This window comes from Pipistrellus kuhlii, unplaced genomic scaffold, assembly GCF_014108245.1.
Source record: "Pipistrellus kuhlii isolate mPipKuh1 unplaced genomic scaffold, mPipKuh1.p scaffold_m20_p_24, whole genome shotgun sequence".
Taxonomy (NCBI): domain Eukaryota; kingdom Metazoa; phylum Chordata; class Mammalia; order Chiroptera; family Vespertilionidae; genus Pipistrellus; species Pipistrellus kuhlii.
In genome coordinates this window covers 3362810-3386246 of record NW_023425523.1, presented here as the reverse complement: position 1 = coordinate 3386246, position 23437 = coordinate 3362810, and the positions used below count along the sequence as shown (strand labels likewise).

The 23437-nt window shown below is 52.2% G+C and overlaps 2 protein-coding genes across 9 annotated transcripts in view; one reads left to right on the top strand and one right to left on the bottom strand.

Annotated features, from left to right (window-relative positions):
* Positions 1-23437, bottom strand: part of ST7L (suppression of tumorigenicity 7 like) — a 125044-nt gene that overhangs the window by 45876 nt on the left and 55731 nt on the right. Inside the window, exon 15 of one of the 8 annotated variants that reach the window (XM_036453235.2) lies at positions 19202-19429. The exons of the other annotated variants lie outside the window; for them this stretch is intronic. Coding sequence (XP_036309128.1) covers positions 19412-19429 — 18 coding nt within the window. The 3' untranslated portion in view covers positions 19202-19411. Of the gene's footprint in view, positions 1-19201; positions 19430-23437 lie in introns of those variants that run through there. 8 annotated transcript variants of the gene reach the window in all.
* Positions 1767-12870, top strand: WNT2B (Wnt family member 2B). Its single transcript, XM_036453238.2, has 5 exons — positions 1767-2151; positions 7455-7675; positions 8584-8861; positions 9540-9804; positions 12050-12870. Exons 1-5 carry the CDS (start codon positions 1970-1972, stop codon positions 12277-12279), a joined length of 1176 nt encoding a protein of 391 aa, XP_036309131.1. The 5' UTR covers positions 1767-1969; the 3' UTR covers positions 12280-12870.

The following is a 23437-nucleotide window of genomic DNA, read 5'->3' as shown; positions in this document are numbered from 1 at the left end:
GGGGGTCCTCCCGCCCGGCCTCTGGGGTGTCCTCCCCCCCCCCCGCCCCCGGCCTCTGGGGTGTCCTCCCGCCCGGCCTCTGGGGTGTCCTCCCCCCCCCCCCGCCTCTGGGGTGTCCTCCCGCCCGGCCTCTGGGGTGTCCTCCCGCCCGGCCTCTGGGGTGTCCTCCCGCCCGGCCTTTGGGGTGTCCAGGGCCAGCTGCGCCCTGTCCGCTCACACCCAGGCGTCTCTCACACCCCGACCGAGACCTGACAGTGCGTCTGGGGTGGAGGGGGCGAGCGCGTTGTTTACACCAGGCTTTATGGTTTAGATAAACCAAGGGCAGAGGCAGAAAGACACCTGGAAGTGAGGGGCGAGGCGGGAGAAACTGAGGCCGGAGAGGGGTTGGGGCCAGATCCCAGACGAACTCCCCAAGTTGGAAGACCCTGGGTTTTAAAGGCCACTGCGCCCCCAGAGGCTCTGCCCGCGGGCCTGGGAGTGCCGGCCGGGGCGGGAGGTGTGTGTGTGGGGGTGTTTGAAGGGGACAGGAGGGGTGTGTGTGTGTGTGTAGGTGTGTGTGGGGGAGAGATGTGTGTGTGGGGGTGTTTGAAGGGGACAGGAGGGGTGTGTGTGTGTGAGTGTGTGTGAGTGTGTGTGTGTAGGTGTGTGTGGGGGAGAGATGTGTGTGTGGTGGGGGTGTTTGAAGGGGACAGGAGGGGTGTGTGTGTGTGTGTGTGAGTGTGTGAGTGTGTGTGTGTGTGTGTGTGTGTGTAGGTGTGTGTGGGGGAGAGATGTGTGTGTGGTGGGGGTGTTTGAAGGGGACAGAAGGGGTGTGTGTGTGTGTGTGTGTAGGTGGGGGGAGAGATGTGTGTGGGGCGGGATGGGAGGAGTGGGAGTGGGGGTGTGAAGAGTCACTTTCACCTCCTACCCCTTCCCGGTTTGCACGCCCCCAGGCAGAGGGGGAGGGAGGGGGGAGGGGAGCGGAGGGAGGGGAGGGGGGAGAGGAGAGGGAGGAGGGAGCACTGGGGAGGAGGAAGGGGGGAGGCGAAGGAGAGACATGGCTCCGGGTTTCCCCGCTCCAGCAGGACCCCATCCGGCCCCTGTTGGGGGCCGGGAGCCGCCCAGCTGTTTCTGATTCTTTCCCACTCGCAGCCCCGCCCGGGGCACCGGGGAGCCTGGGCTCTGAGCCCGCGGGGAGGGGTCCGGGCGGCAGGTGTGCCCCTCGGTCCGGCCGCCGCCGGCTCCGCGGGCGGAGGGAAGCGGGGCCGGGCGGGCGGACGCGCGGACGCCAAGTCCACAGGCGGTTGGGGTGCGGGGTGCGGGGTGCGGGGTGCGGGGACTGGGCCGGAGCCTAGAGAGGAGGCCCTGCCGGGGCCGCTGCCCACGCGCCCGGTTGGCACGGCTGAAAGGGAGTGAGATCCCCGCATCTTGCCGATCCTGCCCGTTTCACAGCGGCGCCGGGACCGAGAGGCCCGAGAGCACGAGGGCGTCCCCTCCGCTCGGGCCGTGTCCCTGCGGGCGGCGGGCGGCGGGCGGCGGAGGGTCTGCGGGCTCCGCTCCCGCCGGCGCCGCGGGCTGGGCTGCCGGGGCGGGGCGCTAGGACCCGGGGGCGCGGGGCTCGGAGGGGCGCCCGCGGGGCCTGCCCGGCAGGTGGGGGCCGGGGTGCGGAGCGGGGCCGGGGCCACACCGCGGGCGCCGCGGGCGGAGCCGCCTGAGCCGCGTGTCCCGGCCCCGGCCCCGCCCCGCGCCGTCCAATGAGAGCCCGGCCGCGGGCTCCGCACTCCGCCGCCGCCCCGTCCGCGCCGGCCACACTGCCACCCGCGCCGGCGGTGCGCCCCGGTCCCGAGCCCCGCGCCCCGCTCCGGAGCCCCGCGCCCGCCCCGGACCCAGGTGCCTCGGCGCGCAGCGGCCGCCGGCCCATGGCCCCCCCGGGGGGTGAGTAGGGACCGGAGCGCCCGGCGGAGCCCCCGCCCTCGGGAGCCGGGGCGCTATGCGGGGGCGGCGCGGTGCGGAGGACGCCGCGCAGCTGCCCCCTCGGCGCGCCCGCGCCCCGCTCCCCGCGCCCCGGCCCGCGGCCCCCGACGGCGCCCGGGCCGCCGCCCGCCTGAGCCTCGCCTGCGCGCTGCTGCTGCTGCTGCTGACGCTGCCGGCCCGCGTGGACACGTCCTGGTGGTGAGTGGCCCCGGGGCCGGGCGGCCGGAGGGAGGAACAGCAGCTCGGGGGCCGGGCGGCCGCTCAGACGGCGTTAGAGACGCCCCGGCGGGGCTGTCACTGCAGCGGCGGCGGCGGTGGGCGCAGGCTCTCCGCAGCACGGACGCCCGGGGGTCGAGGCTTTCCAGAACCCCAGATGCCGGCCGTGCGCAGCTTTCAGCTCAGCCCTCTTAGGGCCAAAGCTCCCTCCCAGGGCGGATTCCAGAAAGAGCCGCCGCCCTGGGCCCTCGGGGACCGTCCAGCAGGAGCCCCATCCCCGATGGCCGGGCCCGGGAGGTGGAGAAGCGGGTGCGCGCGGGTGGAGGAGCCTCTTCCTCGTCCCCCCATCCGGTCACGCAGCAAGGCCTGGGGCGGCGGCAGTGCCCGGCGAAGGGTTAGAGGGGATCCAGGGCAGAAAGCCGACCCCATTAACCCCCACAATGAAAACAAAACCCGGGGCTTGCCCAACTAGGCACTGCTTTCAGGCTCCGTTTTAGGGACGTCAGCTCGAACCTTGCTATCTCCTTTTGGGCTGCTTCTCTTCTTCCCACGTCTCTCCCCTCCGGGAACGGGAACGAGGCGCCCTGGCCCCCAAACACTGAGACCCGCCCCTCAGATTTCTTGCAGGCCTTACACTCCAGACACTTCCCGAGAGAGAGGAGCCAAAAGGCGTTACAGAATGGCTCCATGCCTGTGCTCCCAGCCCCTGGATGGCCCTGTCTCCCCCTGGATGGGCAGGGGGAGGGTTGGGCGGGGGAAAGGCTCAGGCTTCTCATCTTTCCTCTTCACCCCCCAAAATGGTCTCTTGGACTGGGTTTCTGCCCCTCTGTGCCCGGCCGGTGCCCGCCTTCCTGTCTTCACTCTGCCCCCTCCACCTCGGAGTGCGGTCGCTCTCCCCTTCCACCCCGCGGCTTCCTCCCGGACTGGAATCTTGGCTGAAGGGCGAGGGTACCAGCTGAGGGGCCGGCGAGCTTGGGCGGCAGATTCCTATCATTTCAAGATGCGTCTCTCACCACCACCCCCAACCCCGTTTTCCTGTTTCAGAAAAATCTCTTGTTTTTTCTTTTTATCTTTTTTCTATCTCTGCAGTGTTGTGGAAGGCAAGGAGGGGGGTTCTGGATGGGGGAGAAGGGCGGCCCATATCTCCCATCTGGCTGGAAACATTCCTTTAGAAAGGGAAAGGGAAGAAGGGGGCCGAGGGGAAGAGCCTTTCACAGTTCAGAGCGAGCCCACAGCCGTCCTCTGCCCGCCGGGCCGTGTGGCTGGGGACACGTCCTCAGGGGCCGGCAGAGGGAGGGAGAAGTGGCCGCTGCACATCTTTACCCGCCCAGAGGGCAGTTGGCTTTTAGGGAGTCCCGATGCCTGCCTTCCAGTGTGGGGTGCTGTCTTGGGGGCCATGTGGTGTTGGGGTGAGGAAGTATGGAGTCAGTCTGGGAGTTCAAGCATGCTAGGGGTGGTCCCCAAAACCCATCTGGAGTTCTTCCTAGTCCCCATTTTGTCCCCGTGGCGACTGTCTCAGCCTTTTCCTTTCTCTCTCTACTACATGCCCCCCACGTGGTTCATATTAAAGGTTTTGGGGAAAGTCCTGGGTGGGAAGCAGGCGGGTGAAGCAGAGATCCAGCAGTCCTGGGGGAGGGAGGAGGGGGGAGGGGGGAGGAGGAGGCAGCAGCAGGCCAGGATGGGGAGGGGAGGGGCGTGAGTGCAGAGGGTATTCCATCTCCTGGCTGCACACCGGCCCCCATGCCTGCCTCTGTGAGCACCACTTCTGGGATACAGTGGAAAGCTGCTTTCCAAAGGCTGGTCAGGCCCCCAAGGGGGGTCTCTCTCTCCCATAGGAAAACCCCAGCAAGACTGGTCCTCAGTCCAATCCCCGGAGGAGAGGCCGCTGGCTGTGTGTGTCCCTGTTCCACTCTGGAGCAGCCATCGCTCTCACAGCGACGAGCCTGGGACTGGCTGCTCTTCCTGCCAGCCCTTCCCTTCTTTCCACCCACTGCTTCCCTCTGCTCCTCTCGCTGGAGAAGGCAGTGATGGGCTCTTCGGAGTCTGTAACCAACAGATACAGGCTCCTGACGTGTGCTTCCCTATTCCGTTTTGCAGGGGTGGGACATGTCGTGAATTCACAAAGGGAGAGAAACAGAGTGGCATCACAGCATTATTCCTGCCACGTGCCGAGCTCTTACGAAGCTCCAGACACGACGGCTAAACACATTATGGCATCATCATCTTCAGTCCCCCAGTAATCCAGCATGGCAGGTGCTGTTATTATCCCCGTTTCACATAAGAAGCAAGTGAGGAATAGGAGGGAATGGCATTCTGAAGTCAGATGGGCCCATCCTGGCTAAGCCTCCTTGGAGTGAAGATGGCCTTGGACTCTGGAGTTCACCTAATTCTCCGACTTGCTCTGATGGACGGAGCTGGCTGTGATCACTTACTACTCCCGGAACCTCAGTTTCTTCACTTGATAAATGGAGACAGATCTCTCTCTTTCTCATAGGATGGTTGTGTGGAAAAACGTTTTATAAACTGTAAGGTACCATATAAATGATGTTGCATTAAGAGATTAAGGGACGGTAATAGTTTATCCCTGTGTTCAAAGCTCTGTATGAGTTGGACTGAACCACGTGCACTAGGGACTATAAAAAAAAGGAAAAGAGGGGGGAAAGAGGCTCCCTGACCTCATTAACCAGACACAAACAAAACATGTGCAAATATGCTGGCAACGTCCACGAGGAGTAACGCTGTAATTGAAATGAAGTTTATGACTAGCTCGGGGGGTGTGGGGGAAAGGAAGGGGTATATCAGAGCTGTTAGGTTTATTCAGCAACTAGTGACTGAATACCTACTACGTGCCACACGCTGTTCCAGGCACCGGGGATACTGAAGTGAAAACAGACACAAGTCCCTGCCTTCACGGAGCAGGGCACGCAGACCACCTGGAGCGTCAGTAAGGGGCGGCCTCTGACTCAGTGGGCCTGGGCTGGGGCCTGAGGCTCTGCACTGCCAACAGCTGCCCCGGTGATGTGATTGCTGCTGTGTTGGGCACCACACTCGGAGTAGCAGGGGCTGTGAGAGCAGGATATGCGTCACTTTGTCAAAGGGAGGGACGTAAATGCGTCAAAAGCAGGTGAAGAACACATTCTGGGGCAGGACGCTGGGAAGGAAGGGAAACTTCTGGATGGGTGAACAAAGCTAGAGGGTCAGGGAATCTCCCCACTGCCGCCCGTGACCCGGGAGGCCCTAGACACCTCTGATCCTAACGCGGAGCGGAGCGCTTGGCACATGCGGGAATTCTGCAGGCATGTGCTGAGAAGGGGCTGGCTGGGGCTCAAGCTCAGTTTTACTGGAGGTCCCCCACACCAACTACAAGGGCTGGCTGTGGTCAGCAGGCATGCGCCCTGCTCTGTGGGATCTTGAAGCCGCCCTCGGTGGGGTGAGGGGGGTAGTAGGAGAAACGTATTTATTCTTCCCACCTTAGACACCGAACAGATGTTCCCACGTTCAGTGAGGGTGTTACAAGAAGGACCAATGTGGGCTGCAGCAGAATGGATTTAAGTCAGACCACAGGAAGGACTTTCTGCCAGTTTGGCTTGCCTCACTCCATACTGTCTCATGAGGGCTGGGTTACTGGTCTCCCATTCCCATCCAGCCCCCCTCTTCCCAAGCCCCAGTAAAAAACAAACACCCACCCATCGCATAGGGCGGGACGCGGCTGAACTGGGGAAGCAGAACGGCGGTGAGACAGGGACGAGCTCCACGCCACAACTCCAGCGTCTTCCATCTCCAAACAAAGCACCGCGGCGGTGGGCGGAACTCCGGGCTGTGCGTCAGGGGCCCTTTCCGGCCTGGCCCAGCCGGGGTGTTTATTCGGTTTGTTCCTGGAAGCTGCTGCCCTGATGGACAGGGCCGGGGACGCTGATCCCATGGGATTGCTCTGTCTGGTCAGCCTGCTCACCCCTCCCCCGGGACAGATGGGCCCCGTCAGCCTGCCGAGTTCCAGAAGAGGCATCGGCCCTCCTTGTGTTTGAGCTGGTATCACCAGTGGTGATCCTCTCTGTGGGGGAGGGGGTACCCAGAGCCCAGGGCAGCCCAGCTTTTCCCCTCTACCCACCGGCCACCCTCCCTTCTCCGCACCCACTCCTAGGCCCACCTGGGGGGCTTTCCCAATCCACAGGCTCATTCCCAACCCAAACCAAAGTCTCCTCTGTTTGTAGCAGGCCCCCACCTGCTTTGTTTTTTCAGAAAGGGGGAGAGAAGGTGTGCCTTGATGTGTTAGGACAGGAGAAGGGTGAATTCCCAGCAAATCAAGAAAGGTGTTGGGGAGAGAGAAAGGAAATGAGGAGTGGGTGAGTGAGTCAGACCTCATTTGGTGGCCTTGTGGGAGAAAAAGTGATGATACATTCTGGTCTTCTTCCGGAGGCTGGTGGTGGAGTCCGGGCTGAGTGTTTGAAAGGAATGCCGGGAAAAATCTGAGAAGGACTCTGCCAACCCCCCTATCTTTTAGTAGCCAAACGATCTTATTAGTTCATACTGGGCAAACGGGGGGCTGGAATACGGGGAGTGTCACCCTCTTGCTTTATCTTGGCCTTTGGCTTCCCACAGCAACAGCCCTCTGCCCACGCAGGACACCCGCCCTGTAAGCTGGGGAAAGGGTTTTGAAAGAATCACGACTCCTAAGCCACAAAAGGCCGCTGGCTGGAAACAGAGTGTGGGGAAGAGAGCTGGGAGTGGGTCTCCTCCCCAGATCTCAGCGCTGGGAATGAGGATCTCAGCTGCATGGGTCTGACTAGGGCTGAAAACATTACTCAGAGCTGCCCTTGATGACTCTTCCCACTGGCCCCTCCCTGTCTCCATCCTTCTTCCCCCAAACCATGCCTTCGTGGACCAGCCATGCAGGACGTGCCTCTTACATGTGGGAGTGTTATCTCAGACTCTTGTTAGTTTATTTTTCCATGAGGCTCTTCGTGTTTGTTAAATAAACAGGCAATGGGTTTATGTGACATGCCCGCAGCTCTGTGTGTGTGTGACACATGCCTGGCCTGCGTTCCGGGAGTGTGTGTCACTTTGGCCTTCGGCAGGGGAACTGTGATGCTAGGAGACCACTCATTACTCTCTCCCCGCAGCAGCTGTAGGACTGTTTATCGGAGCTGGTGGGGATCGGTTCTATCCGTCAGCCTCAGGGAATGTGGGCTGGGGAGGGGAAGGCGCCACTCCAAGGTGTGAATGCCAAGCCTGTCCTGATGCAGAAAAAGGGCCGGAACTCTGACAGGGCCCTCTCCACTTTGCAGGTACATCGGGGCGCTGGGGGCCCGAGTGATCTGTGACAATATCCCTGGTCTGGTGAGCCGGCAGCGGCAGCTGTGCCAGCGTTACCCAGACATCATGCGCTCGGTGGGCGAGGGAGCCCGAGAGTGGATCCGAGAGTGTCAGCACCAGTTCCGCCACCACCGCTGGAACTGCACCACCGTGGACCGGGACCACACTGTCTTTGGCCGTGTCATGCTCCGAAGTAGGGGCCCCTTCCCCTCTGCCCAGCTCTTCCCTCCCTGCCTGTGCTTGGGGTGGTGAGTGGGTAGGGCAGGCGTGATCCCCTCCCCCGTCTCCTGCACACTTCTTCATAATCAGAGGGACAGTTGTGGGCGGAGCGCAGGATACAGTTGGGAACAGACCCTCAGTACTTAGATAGTAGCCAGGGTCCTTCTAGGTCCCGGGATTCTGGGATGTAGGGACAAAGGAGCGGCATTCCATCTTTCTTCCTCCTTTCCCTTCCTCCCCAGCCCCCAGCACTGTCAGGCTGAGGACTGGGTTCTTATCACACGATCACTGCCCTCACTCTAATACTCCCAACACTACAGTAATGGGAGCAAAGGATAAACAGAAAGGTGATACATAAATATTTGGAGAGCCAGCGGCTTAGCCCCAGCTCAGCAATAAAGCTAAGCAGAGGCTTAACAGTCAACTAGGAGGAAGGGAATGAGGTGTCGGAGGGACAGGAGAGATGGGTCACTGATCTGGGAGAGCACCGAGGGAAGGAAACAAGCGGGAAAGTAGCCTGTCACTCCAAATGAGCTGACCCCTGGGCCGGGGGGCCCCTGGTGGGAACTGTCCAGCAGAGTGGGCCTGAACAGGCTTAGCTGGGCCAGGACTGCACTCAGTTGGAGGGTGACTCACCCTGAGACTTGCTCATGGATATATCCAAGAAGTTTGGAAGGGAGCAAGAGCCCAGGTCAGCCCAAGAGGCCAGATGCACAAAGAAGTGATGGAAAGTAGTGAGGCTGGGGAGGGACCAGGCAGTCTGCAGATGCTCTGGAAGAAGGGCAGTTTGAATAAAGAGGGTCCAGGGGCTGCTCCAGGAGAAGAGACTTCCCAGTCGCGGTTCTGAGCCTCCTTGCTGAGACTCTTCTCCCTCCTCTCCAGGCAGCCGGGAGGCAGCGTTTGTGTACGCCATCTCGTCCGCAGGGGTAGTTCACGCCATCACCCGCGCCTGTAGCCAGGGGGAGCTGAGTGTGTGCAGCTGTGACCCCTACACCCGTGGCCGACACCATGACCAGCGTGGGGACTTTGACTGGGGCGGCTGCAGTGACAACATCCACTATGGCGTTCGCTTTGCCAAGGCCTTCGTGGATGCCAAGGAGAAGAGGCTCAAGGATGCCCGGGCCCTCATGAACTTACACAACAACCGCTGTGGCCGCACGGTCAGTATTCATGTCTGTGCGTGTGCCTTCCTCTTTGCCGGGGCGGCGCTCTGTGTGATCACGGACTGAATGTGAAGGAGGAGGTGCTGACGGCTCTGGGTCACTTCCAAAAGACCCAACCCCTTGGGTCAGGAGCAGTAAACACAGGAAGCTTGCAAATGCCGAGGTGCAGCCAGGTACACAGAGTCCTCACACAGGTGGTAGGCAGGGGGAGATGAAGAAAAGCAGGGCAGTAACGCTTTAAGAAGGAAAAGGCTGCCTCCATAACGACTGAGGAGGAGAAGGGCTTGTTCTGGTCAGTCACTGGTCTCTGAGCATGTCCTCTGTGCCTGGTCCTTGCTGGAAAGTGACATGCCACAGAAGGAGAAGGCATGACACCCTGAACTCCAAAATACGTGATGTGCCAGCATCCTGAAATCGTAAGCAGAATCCTGTGGCCCTAACGTTCAAACGGCCTGTCGTAAAAAGAACACTGTTGGTCCAGGAAGGCTTCCTGCAAGGAGAGCTGCTTGCATTTGATCAGGAAGAACGGGTGGGATTGGTAGGGAAAGATCAACCAACGGCTGCACTGGTTAGCCAGGATCAGGGCCCGAAGAGGGCAGAGCACTCATGCTTTCAGTCCTGGGGTGATGAAGGGCCCTGACTGGCTGCCTCTCCTCTGCCTGCCCCCACCCCCAGGCCGTGCGGCGCTTTCTGAAGCTGGAGTGTAAGTGCCACGGCGTGAGCGGCTCCTGCACGCTGCGCACCTGCTGGCGAGCGCTCTCGGACTTCCGCCGTACGGGGGACTACCTGCGGCGGCGCTACGACGGGGCCGTGCAGGTGACGGCGACCCAGGACGGCGCCAACTTCACCGCGGCCCGCCAAGGGTACCGCCGCGCCACCCGGACCGACCTGGTCTACTTCGACAACTCCCCGGACTACTGTGTCTTGGACAAGGCCGCAGGTGGGTAGAGAAAGCAGATGGGGTGTGGGGGCACGGAGTCCAGCTCTTAGTGCCAGCACCCCTGGGTGGTCACGGTTGGTTCAGCCTCAGGAGTTAGGGAGGGGAGCTGAGGGAGGAGGTAGTCTCCTCCTGATAGGAAAACCTCATACTGAGAATGATGATTTATGCCTCAGTCCGCCAGGCCCAGTGCTGCCCCAGCAGAGAGGAGAGGGCGCTCACTCCGTCGGGCCTGAGGTCCATGTGGTTACAGACGTGACAGATATCACTCAGTGAACGTAAACAAGTCACCTGCTCTCAGTATCTCAGGACTGAGCAATGCATGGACCACACCGAAGCATGAGATGCAGCCCCAAGCCATTGGCTCTTTACAATTTAGCTAAGAAATGAGATGTAACAGGTAGACAGATGCAATTGCAAGAGAGACAACTGGAGAAATCAGGAGGAGCTGAGCTGCAAATGTGGGCCGTAAGCTGCTGCTTGAGGTGTGGGGTCATCTGGGTGTAGAGAGGACGGGCGTCGTTTACACAGAGCACAATGGCAGAGGGTGCGCGACCTGCTCCAGGAACAGATTAATATCCGGAGTGGAGAGTTCGAGTGAAGGAGACTGAAGGTAGAAGGACAGTTGGGATCAGACCATCAGTGGCCTGAAAGGCTTTATCCTGTTTAATGGGGGGCTAGGGAGGCAAGGAGAACAGGGTCCTGCCAAGGCGAGCCACTGCACTGGCGGGTGCCAGATGTTGCGGTGGGATTGTCGGGGATGCTGGAGAGTGATATGGAGTTACCCCAAAAGAATGGAAGTTACTGTCTGGGCCATGTGATGACTATCTGAAATACAGCTAGGGTGACCGAGGAACTAAGTTGTAAAATTTATTTAGTTTTAATTCTTTTAACTCTAAATGAGCACATTTGGCTATTGGCTACTTACTACACCAGATAACTCAGCTCCAGAGGGTAGGGGAGACTTTTGATGCCAGGAAGGACTTAAGACCCAGCCCTTGCCATTATGAGATTAACATGCATAGGAGACCTAGCCAGCCCATGCCCCAAGTGGTCTCTTGACATTTGGATTGTATATTTCTAATGTATAAAAAACTAGAGCATTCATCTCCAATATATGCATATTTACTTATAAACTCCATCTATGTCCCACTATACTAAGATGTATATTATAAAACAATACAGAATCCATATTTTAAATTGATGAGGTAAAAAGCAAATATAGAGGTTCTTGTATTTTCTTCTCTATCCAGCTACTACAGAGATCAGTTAACTGATTCCCCTTCTTGAACCCCCAGGCCAGGCTAGTGTTCCCATCTCTGGGAAAGGGCTAGAGGAGATACTGCCTAAGGTCCATCCCAGCCAGAATCCTTTGGCTTTATGGTCTGTTGGCAGGGTCTCCTGTGCTAACATCAGTGAGAATGGGTTCTGAGCATCATCTGTGCAGAGGGAAAGCATCTCCCCTACCCTTCAAGGGTTCCCCACTATAGGATCATTAGGAATTCCTTAGGGGTGTGCTTCCAGCCAGTCATGCCAATCAGTTCACCTCCTCGCTGAACAGACTGTAGATATAACCCAACAATCCACTGAGTTAGATGCTATTATGGTGCCTATCGTCAGATGAGAAAAACAAAGCCCAGAGAGATTAACCACTATAAATCACAAAGCTAAAAGTGGCTGAATGGCATTTAAACCTAGACACTGAAACCAGGCCCAGCTTTTAATGGCCATACTATACTCCTCCTCTGTATAGTACAACTTAATAAACTATCAACTATGGACCAAAATACTAACAAATAGTAGCTGGATCAGAGTTGTGACAAGAACTCTTGGAAAAGATAAATTATAGGCTGTTATTTCTTTTAACTCCTTATTATGGGAAAACTCAAATATAAAAGAGAGGGCCTTCAGCCAGCGTGAACAATAACAAGGTTTTAAGGCGAGGCTTTGAGGGGGGGGGGAGGGCCCGGCAGGTGAAGGCAGTGTCTTGGGGTGGTCTTGCTGGCAGGAGGAAGTGAGGCTGGTATAGAGGGCCGTGAGGAGATGATCGTTTTGGCTAGTGGGTATATTTTCAGGAAAAGAGATTCTTTATGGTTTCTTCGGGAGCATGTGGATAAGGGAACCCAGAGCAGCTGAATTAAGACGTACCTTGGTGTTCTCTCTCTCCTCTCTCTCTCTCTCTCTCTCTCTCTCTCTCTCTCTCTCTCTCTCTCTCTCTCTCTCTCTCTCTCTCTCTTCCTCAATTCAGGTTCCTTAGGCACTGCAGGCCGTGTCTGCAGCAAGACATCTAAAGGGACAGACGGCTGTGAAATCATGTGCTGTGGCCGAGGGTATGACACAACTCGAGTCACCCGTGTCACCCAGTGTGAGTGCAAATTCCACTGGTGCTGCGCTGTGCGGTGCAAGGAGTGCAGAAACACTGTGGACATCCACACCTGCAAGGCCCCCAAGAAGGCAGAGTGGCTGGACCAGACCTGAACATGCCAACACCTCACTCATCCCTCCACTCCAAACATCCTGACTCGGAAGCACAAGATCTTTGCATGCACACCTTCCACCACCCTCAACCCTGGGCTGCTACAGCTTCTATTTAAGGACTTGGAGAGTGGCCCAGAGGGACTCTGGTGCCCTGGCTGGTTCCTTAGCCCTTGGAGGAGTCGACAGGGACGTAAGAAACTGAGCAGCTCCGACTCCCTGCTCTGGAGGCTAGGAGGGGGGCGGAAGAGGTGTAGGTGTGATATGAGTTGCACTAAAGTACGCGGTCGAGCTCGTGTCTCCTCACTGGCTTCCTGACACTTCTGTGTGTGCGAGAGGAGAGGCACCAGAGAGCGCTTCCTTTCGCCCCTGCCTGGCTGAGGGAGGATAGGACAGAGGTGAAACCACTATCTCCTCCCTAGCTCAGTTTGAGCAGACCGCCTGGTTCCCAAAACAACCTCTTGGGCTGCAACGTTCTTTCATTATGGAGAGGGAGATGAGAGTTAGCCACAGTGGACAAGATTCCATTCATATGCTCATGTGTTTCTAAACTGCTGTTTTGTAAGGGGAAAATTATATAACTATACAAACATACATTCTCTTCCCGTCGCGCTCTCCTTTTCAGCCTACATCAGGCAGCACTGCTCCCTTTGCTCACTTGCTGCCTGTTTAAATGAGTGGCAGGCAGTGATACCCATGCCTACCAGATCATCAGAATTCCCTGAAACTTCCTGAGAAAGAGTAATTCAGTAAGCCTTGGGATTTTTTTTTTTTTTTAAGTCCCCACGCATTATTCTGGTGGTCAACCAGATTGAGGAAACACTGAGAAAAAGGTGTAAGACTCGTGGAGGCGGGAGAGGGCAGCAGTCCTGATCTCAAGGATCCACAATAGGCCTCCGTGTATCCTAAGCAGGTAGAGATCTCCAGCTTTGGCAATTTCTAGGAGAGGATCCTGGTAGTGGGATCCAGTGACTACAGAGGAAAGGAGAGCTGGGGCTTGGAGCCAAAGTGGTGAGCATCTTAGAAAGCAGCCTTTCCCCGATAATTTTCTCACCCCCTCAGCAAGAACACGTCTTTCCGTAGCGACTCTGGTGACGATGACTGTTGTTCCTTCCATGTTTGGCTCTCACAGGGGAGTTCCTTCCATGCTACTACCCGCTCCCTAAGTCAGCTTGCGGTAGCTGAGTCTCCAGAGGCAAGCCAGTGGGTACAAAGTGAAGTCTCTAAAACTGTGATGTCCTATTTTTATGTGATCTGAACAGTGATTATCTTCCTGCTGATATCTTAAAGGAGCAGAATACTGTAGAAATTTGCAGTTATGACAGACACGGGTTGGAATCACAGCTATTTTTGATATTTTGAGCAAGATACTCAAATTCTCTGAGCCTTTACCTTCTCATCTGTAAAATGAGGGTATAAAACTATCTCAGATACTGAGTTTTAATTATGCTCCAAACTCTAGCCAACAGACACTCTCTCCAAAGCCCCTGACTGGTCTCCAAAGCCCCTGACTGGTCTCACCCATCATGACTTACTTCAGAGCCTTCAACTAAGGACAATCAAGTACTGACAGCAGGCTGTGGATTCAGGGGCCTACCCAAGGAATTCTGAGTGTGGCCTCCCTCCTTTCCCAAGCTCCTCTCTAACATCTCTTGGGGTCCTCACATGTTTGTGGAACAGCTTCACTCTGCACAGGCAGCAGAAGGAGCCATAGCTTGGGGCTAGGGGGGCAGATTTATTTGCATGATAGGACTAATATTTGTGTAACCTGCGGAGACCTGTGTGGGAGAGTTTGGGGTGGTTTTTCTTTTGGCAAGGGGGTGTGCTCCGATTTCACATCCATTAACACAAAACATAAGCTAGTCAGGGCCCTTGTGGTCTGCGGTGAGGGGATGCCTGTGGAGAAATGGGACTGAGTGAGTCAGGCCAGGGGAATGTCTTCCTTGAAGAGTGGAGGCAACTGGATAACTGATGAGCCAATGGTAGGATGAGGGAGGGGGCGCGAGAGGGAAGAGACGAGCTTCTGACATCTTGAGCTGGGATTAGGAGGAGGAAAGCCTCAGGGTAGTGCGAAGGTAAGAGGTTACAGCCAGTCTGAACTCAATAGTAGAGTCGAATGCATTTCTAAAAGGGTGCTGTCCTGTATGTGGGGCTGCTGGGAGAGCCTCCAGGCCCGGTTAGCCCCTGCTCTCACAGAATGTCCAGGTAACCACGTTGAGTGATAGCATGGGCCTTCCATGGGACATCAACCTGAGTTCAATAGACTTGTCTCTCTTATCTGTTTTCCTTTCTTACCCCGGGGAGGGAATGGGCCTCTTCTGACATCTGACTGTTCCATGCTTTTCTCTGGCATCCAACTTCTGATTCAAAGAGACCCACATTTTGCATTTTCCTATAGTGGTTAGGCGAAGAGTGGGCTGTCCAGAGTGAGCGGTTTGAAAAGCGAGGCGGGTAGGGAGAGAAAAGAGGTCCACGTGAGCCCCGCCACAGAGGTTATGTGGCTCCAAGAAGGAATGATGGCCAAGCCATTAATTATGCCTCTTCTTCCTTAGCTTGCCTGTGCATTCCAATCGGCTTTAGACAGCTGGCGTCTATTCTGTGCTATACAAACAGAAACTAACGTTATTTGGAACAAGAAGCAAAAGGAGAACTTTACTTGGTGTAGTCGGGGCTCCATGTCATTCTGCCACTGCTTACTCCCTCGCTGCCTCCAATCTCCCCTCTCCCAGCCCTCCTGTCCCTCAGACCAGCCGTCTCACAGCCCGTCTCCACTCTTCCACTCCTCCCTATTGGTCCTTATTTCTTTTCACATTGAACAGTTAGGTAAAAGGCAGACAGAAATGCTACCTGGACACAAAGATAACCTAAAAGAGGTTCTCTCTCTCCTTTAAGGATCTCAGAATCTTCCAGGGAAGGCATGTGACACGGTGCCCCGCTGCCTGCCTGCAGCCAGCTTCTCTATGGAACAAAGATGCCAGCCTTCACTGTGCCTTGGAGATAAGAGCCAACCTGTATTATTGCCAACCTTGAATGGCAGCTCTAATCCCTACTCTTCCTCAGAGAGATGCTGCAAAAATTCAATCAGAGACTAGACTATTTAAAAGAAGGAAGTACTGCCTGGCCGTGAGCGTCTTTCTGTGAAAAGTCCTATAGGTCTGACTCATGACCGCTCACTGCCTCATTTCTCTTCCTCCTCAGAGCAGAGAGTAACTTCTCCTTTCTCTCACCTCCCTCAGCAAGAACACCACCCGCTAAGTCCTTGCCAAATTCTCAGGCCCACTCCGGACATCAGCTTAATACAAGAGAGATTATGAGGATTTTCCCCTCTGCTTTTCTGAGGTTTTATTTAAATGGCCTCAGTGGTCATAGGGCAGAAGCCCAAGCGAGGACACCGGGAGAGTATGTTTCTCACCCCCAGAGGCTCCTGCAGCCCAATTACAGCACCAGAGAACAATGTGATGCATTCCTGGGCAGGTCGGTGGGACCCTGGGCGCCTGGGCCTTGCGGGGAGAGGTGCCAGACACAGAGCTCTCCGTAAGCAATCCTGCAGAGCCGCCCCCTGGGTGCGCAGATGAAATACGGGAGCTTCACATTACACAGAGGCCTAGAGCTCACACCTGGTTATTGATGGCCTTGGCGGAGGCCTCTGCCCCCACCTCCACTTAAGAGCTGCCTGCTACCACGGGGGCTGGGCATCTTTGAAGCAATGCTGGAAAACAAGAGATGCTTCCTTTTCACGCTTTGCCCTCCGAGTCTGCACACAACCATGAGGAGACACTTACACATGAGGTGCACCTATACGGGCATACATATACATATATGAACATACACATAGCTTCTCTCATTCTAGTCATCCTCCCAGCAGCAAAAAATAAAAAAGCAACTAGATTTCAATCAAATTCTCCAAAACTCATATCAACAGCAGAGATTCAGCTATAACCAAAGAATATTAAAAAGTTACATGCAGGCAGCTGTTTGGTTTGGGGACCAGTTGTCACCTGGGGGTGGGAGGAGAAGGAGCCAGAAAGGGATGACAATTAGCACCCAAGTGAGGGGTCTGAGATGTCTCAGGGCTGATTCAGCTGGAAACAGTACAGTTCCTGCTCTGAATGCCGTGTGTGGTGAGGTACCCTCTGACAGCTCAGGCCCTATAGTTCCTAACTCTGTCAGGTTAGAAGCAGGAGAGCTTTGGGCTCAGAGATGATCTCTCCAAGAGAGGTATTGGAGAGGAGCGAGCAGTGGCTCTACCAGAGCAAGTATGTCACAGTTACTGCACTGAACTGAGCTTCCCCAGAAGAGGATTCTACTGTCAGGTTTCAGGCTATAGCCAGAGGGCTCTCAGTAATATCCATCCTATCCTGCCTCCAAAGGGATAGGAGAGGGAGCGTATATGAGCACATTTCCCCACTTCCCTTTCATGACTTAGAGGATCGCTAAGCATCTTTGTGGCTATTCCTCCTTTACTTATGATGTTTTAAAACATCCTGGATTTGAGAAAGCAAGGTAAGCATTCCTGTGCCCCCCCTCCCCGCTTTGGCCCCCTAACTGAACTACCTTGGCTTCCAATTTGCCTTTGCTCACTTCCATTCTGCCTGAGTCTATGGAAGGAGCAGCAGGCCACACAGTTCCCTTTCTTTGACCAAAAGGAACTGAAATCTGGAGACTTTATTTCAATACCACCAGCCCCTATAAGCAGGCCTGACCAGACAGAAAGGCTACACTGAGTGAGAAAAAAGGAATACAGTTTAATCCACAGCTGTTCTACTTGACAACTTTTTCAAGGTAGGGCTTCCCCAAGGATAAATGTGGTCCTCACCCTGGCCAGTGTGGCTCAGTTGTTTGGGTGTCGTCTGGTATACCAAAAGGTTGCTGCTTTGATTCCCAGTCAAGGCACGTACCCAGGGTGCAGGCTCCATCCCTGGTAGGAAGCATGCAGGAGGCAACCAATAGCTGTTTCGTGCTCACATCCATGTTTTTCTCTCTCTCTCCTTTCCTCTCTAAGGTAATCAATAAAAAATATTTTAAAATGTGATACTCATAAAAAACATTTTTATGTACAAAATGCTTTAGCACATATAACTCTCACACCAACCTTGTGAGGTAGAAGTTACATTCACTATACAGGTATCATTCAGAGACTGGTGATTTCTCCAAGGTCACGTTGGATATTGAGTAACTCAGCCAGAACTCAAACTTATTTTTACTTCAAATCCTGTGTGCCTTCAAAGACTGGGGATGCCTCGGGCTGGAGGCACCAGAGTCCCAGCCCCTTCAGAACAAATGGGTACAAAACATCTGAGCAGAACTGACAAAAGGAACAGCCTGGTCCTTCTCTAATCATCAATGAACCCCCTTTTGCCATTTCTGCCACATGATCACTAGACTGAGTGCTCTGGGTCTTAGTTCTTTTTTCTATTCCTTTTTACTTCTTCAGGTTAACACTTAAAAATTTGTTTTCGTTTTATCTAATTCTTTTCAAGTGATACTGAATGTAAGGAAAAGCCACAGGCTTTTTTAATGTATGTATTAGAATTTCCTTTGAGACTTCACTCTTTTTTTTAAATGCTGACAACCGCTGGGCTAGGAAAGTAAAACAGGGAACGACAGTGCTAAAAAGCAATCCTATCCTGGGCTAGCTGCCACTCCCGGCCTACTGAAGGTCCTGGGACCCTTAGCCAAGACAGGTAATTCATCTACACCACGGCAAGGACTATCTACCCTGCAGAGAAACCCCTGAAGATGAGGCAGAAAACGGATTTTTACTTGATCAAAAACTTTTGCAGCTCAACCCTTCCTCCCATGCTCCTTCAAAACCTGGACTTCTGTTTCAGTCCAACACCGTGACACAAAGCAGTTCCAAGAGACGATGTGTGCAAGAGGAACCCTTTCCTGCTCAGCCCCGGAATGCATCTGTTAGAGACAGCATAAGCCCTCACACACCCTACCTCTCCCACTCCTGCACCCCAACTGGGAAGCAGGCGGGGAAGTGCAGGAACACAGTGCTCATCAATCACAGCCCTGGGATGCTACGGCTTCTTGCCCTGGCCCCCTGGAGCGAGAGGGAGACGGCATGAAAACAGTCTACCTATAGGCAGCATTTCTCCCAGAGCAAACCTCACTTTTTGGTCCATCGATCTTGGCTCTCGCTGCTTTCCCTGCTTTCCACCCCCACTGCCTCCGCATGTGGGCTCAGAAGTCATCATCTAAAGAATTCCATTGCTCACCTCCTGCATAGCAGCACAGCCCCATGAGGCCACACACCAGATGGAGGGGATAAAAGTACGAGGTCATGGCTTCTAGCAAGAGGCTTTTTCTTAAACTAACCCTGACTCCTGGAAGAGAGGCAGAGCAGGAGAGTGTCGGCTGAGCTGCTGACGATAGCAGCTTCATAGGTCGTGTGTAAAAAGGAGGAAAAGAGCTAACTTGTCTTTCAGTGGAAACTTCCCCACTCCCACCTCAGACCTACTCCTGGCTTCACATCTGCTTCCAGAAGGTGTCTGAGCAGAATACAGAGCATGTCAAACCAAAGGGTTAAGTCCTCCCCAGCCAGCAGGCTGCCACACACATGCTGAGGTGCAGGCCACGCCCCTTTCCCCAGGAATGTAGCTGAGGGAAAGGGCACGGAAAGTGGACTAAAGCTCAGGGGAACCTGACAATGTTGTCAGTAGGACTTCAAAATGCTTGTGTGTAAGAAACGACGACAACGGGATGGAGAAGGAGCGTCAGTTCCAGAATCATCATGCTGTCAGGTGGCAGTGTACAGAAGCAATCATTACAAAGAAACAGTTTAAGTAACCGACGGAGAAGTCTCAGAGTATAGGCATCAGGGGAATGAGTCTAATCAGGCTTTCTACAAGAGGTGGCTTCTGAGTTGGATTTTTAAAAGAGAAGGTATGGACAGGTTAAGAGCAGTCAGAGAGACACATTTTAAATAGAAGGAACTGGTTATGCTGAAACTTAGAAGTAAGAATGTGCAAGCAATATATAAGGAATTTCAAGCAAGTACATATTATATACACTGGGGAATACAGAGAAATTAGAATGCTGCGATCAGGATTAAACAATGTGAAGTGACTGCATGTGCCTAGACTGTCAATGGTGCAGTCCCCTCAGACACACAGCATCTTGATCTATGTCAGTAAACACCAGGCACCTGTGGGGACGCAATGAGTCCATTTGTTACACAAACAGGGACTAACGGAGCGCTACCCTGTAAAGCCCAACAAAATGTGAAGTACCATTAACTTCAGCCCACTATCATTTGAGATCCTGGGCTAAATAGATATCAAATATCCTATCCAGAACTGTGATGCATTAATGTAGGCTGCCAAGCCCAGAACCTGGCATAAATCAAGCCCAACTCTTAAGAAATTGAAATATAAAAAAGGAATAATTTAATACAGAAAATACACACTTCTTTCCCTTACTCTCAGCCTTACAACATGATGGGTCTCCTGTGGGCTTCTGTGGCTGGCAGATTCACCAGTGACTGTGAGGAGGGCTCAGAAAGAACTTGAAGGACTAAAACCCACTTCCCTAATCAGAGGGAGACAGTTCCCGTGCACTCTACAGGCCACTAGAGCAGCAGCTGAAGACAAGACAAATCCCAATTTCATGACTTTCAGTTAGGTCCCTGGCTTCTTGCATTTGTTGAAGACAAAGCAAAGCTAGTTATTAGCTGTCCGCCACGTTTCCTAACAGAACTTCCCTACCTCTGAGGACAAAAACCACAAGGGCAGCCTGTTCTTTCACAGTCCTTTTCTGGTGCCACGTTCAGAAACAGAATATTGGGGTGTATGTTTTATATTTGTAAATATTCAACAAGCCTAAAGATGAGCAATACCCTGTTTCTGCTTTACTTAACCGGCACAATTTGGTACTGGAAGGGAGGCAGCCACTTAACAGCAACAGCATTTGTTGGTATCATCTTAGTTTTTTCCTCCTTTCCTAGGCAGATTTTAAAAGGTGATTTCTGAAACCCTTCACAATAGAAAAGCTCAAGGGTTTACATTCAACTGTGACATGACTGAATTCATGAAGAAGCATGTTTCAGGTTGCACTATAATTTCCCTATGTAACATAAGCCCATGGAATCTGACATAAGCTGATTGCTCATGCTGTTATTTTATTTACATTTCTGAATGGAAGGGATTTCAATACTCATAAAATATCTAACTGACTTATTATTTTTCATCTGTTCTCCCAGAGCAGCTATTATAAAATAGGCATAGAGACAGAAGGCTCAACTTGTATGACTGGTTAAGTAAGCAACCAGGGAAAAGTTACTGCTCAAAAGCAATTTTTAAAAAATTCAATAAGGAGCTTGCGGCCAAACAAGAGATATGGTTATTCTCAATGCCGTCGGCAAGATAAACGTTAAGGAACTGCATTCGTGATCTCTGTCCAGCTGACTCCTATGGGAGCAGGTGGCTTCACAGGAACTTAGGGGCCCACAGTTACTCAAGTCTTCCTAGAGACCTAGCACCAGCAGACACAATCTAGTGTACATGGGACACGGGTGAATGGGGAGAAGGATTCTCCTTACAACCCAGATATATAAATGTGCCTTTATGGCGTTCCCCCTATAAAAAAGGAGAAATATCCAGGATGCAGAATTGATCAGCAAAATTCAGCTTGGAAGAGAGAAACAAGGAGCCTTATTTTAGTGTCTTAATCCAATAGCCTTTCATTATTTCTTAAAATTAACATGATTCGTGCCTATTTTCAGAATCAGTGACTGCAGGACGAATCTTTGACATTAGCAGTGGGCTCTGGGAAATTCTGAGGGGGTGGTTCATTCCCATTCTCTCCCCTCAGGGCCACATGATTGTAGTCTTAACTTTTGCTAGCCAGTCCTGCTCACAGTGACGTCACACTGCTTCATTTTCTAAACCAGGATAGCCCTAATTAACCTGTCATCATTGACAATGAGAACATATAAAAGAGAAAGTTGAAGAAGTATGAGTATAGAGATTTTTACCTTATGGCAACTACTGTGTGAATCTGAGGTGACACCTTTCTTATTTAAATTTTGGATTGTGGAGTGTTTAATTTTTGATAAATTCTAAAATTTAGATAAATATAATGAATACCACAGTTTATAAAAAACATGAGCTTCGCCAGTTAGGTGTAAAGATGAAAGTCCTCTTAAAAATATATAAAAATAAAGAGATCTTTTTCTATCTCCTTTTATTTGACTGAAAGGAATTCTAACCAAATAAATTCTTCTAAAAGAAAAAATGTTCATGAGCCTAAATTGACTTTTTGGGTCACTAAATCTTGTGTGAGGCACATGAAAATAATCCATTGGTCACTTAAACTCAAATGAATAAATAGGCAAAGATGAACTAATCTATTGCTGTGACAGTAGCCTCTGTCTTATACTGACACATCTCCTGCCTTCCTCAGACCTCCTACCACTAGACTATCAGTTACTTGTGAACTAGAATTGTATTTTGTACTTTGCAAAGATGCACAATAATGATCTGTTGATTGAATCAATAAATGAGCAAATTCATTAGTATTAACATCTAAATATAATGAATTAAAATGTCAGAATAATTATTACCATATTACAGGATGTCATAAAACAATAGTTAACATTTTTCAATGCTGAGGCTCTTGAATAAATAAATTTTAAAAACAAGTTAAAATAAGCTCAATTGGAGTCCTCCATTCAATAAGCCAATACTGAAAGAAGAATTTTTTCAGGGTATCCAGGATGAACCAGTTCTAGTGCAGTTGCTTTAAAAGGATGTATTACAATAGCTAAAGTACACAAAGAGCAAATTAAGGGAAGTCTACAAAGTTATGGCTTAGTTGAATTGGAGTGCCTGGACTCCCCATAAGGGCTAAATCCCAAAGGGATCAGAGTCAAGTAAATAAAAAATCCAGCTGAATTTTATCAGAGGGCAGAGTTTCAATTCTGAGTACCCCAGCAACCCAGGAGGAATTATGTGTAAGATTAGTAAAGTGCCTTCATCCACACCCCAGCCAGAGAACATTCTTCTATCTCGCCGTAACTGCAGGGAAAACAGCAGTGTGTTTGCTGCCAACAATAGTTGCAGCTATTCTCTAGATAGGAGCCTACCAACACGGAGAGATTAAAATTTAATTGTAAAGCTGCTGCTACCTGGGAGTAAAAGCTTGAACTCTGGCTTCAGAAATAAATTGGGACTCCAGCATATTGAATGGATGAAAACAACAGCTAGTGTGTTACTAACAGAGTGTGAGAATATGCTCCCTTGCTAAATTCTTTCCCAAACAACAACTCCTCCTCCTCCTTCTCATATCATATGGTTATGTGCAAGAGTGCTCAATGGGAACACAGCCCTTCCTGCACTTTGAACAGTACATGTACATTTTGTTTCCAGGATGCCTGAAATTATAGGATGAGGTCAGAGGGTGGTTATGTGGTCTGGATTTCCCTGAGTATCAGTTCTCTTAATTTTATTGAGCATCATCTGAAGCCCAAATAATTTATTTTCTTGAAGTTGGCTGTCAAGATGGGCCTAAGGCAATCTTAATGTTATTACAGAACTAAGAGAGGTAATTTAATTTCCCCTCAAATTCAGATAGAATGCCATTAACACTCAATCTTTCATTGAGGCCTTATCAGAATCAAGGAACACACCCAAGTTTACCACCTATTGGTATAACTACAAGCCACTGAAAATTCCCAATTTAGCAAAAAAAAGCCCAAGTTACAATATTTTAAACCAAAAGGTTTATGTAGTATTCTGTTCAGTTAACATCCCCCATGATCCTTCCCAAACTAACCCTTAGATTTTGAAAGAAGAGTGATATATATGTCTACTTTGTATTAAAACTTTTTTGACCATTTCAGAGAGTTAATCAAATTCTCTCTGAATCATTACAAACCGATGCCGATTGCTTCTTTAGAATTACTGTACATTTTTTCACAGGAGGGCAGTATTCTCTGTGTATGTGGCATAAATGACCAAACAGTTTAAGTGGCTTGCTAGCTAGAACAAGAATGAAATGAGAAGGGATCAGTTTGAAAGACAGAAAAGCAAATGAGGCTTTTACTTCCAGGGGGGAAAGATAGTTAAATATACAGCCAAATTGCTGAAATCGGTTTGGCTCAGTGGATAGAGCATCGGCCTGTGGACTGAAGGGTCCCTGGTTTGATTCTGATCAA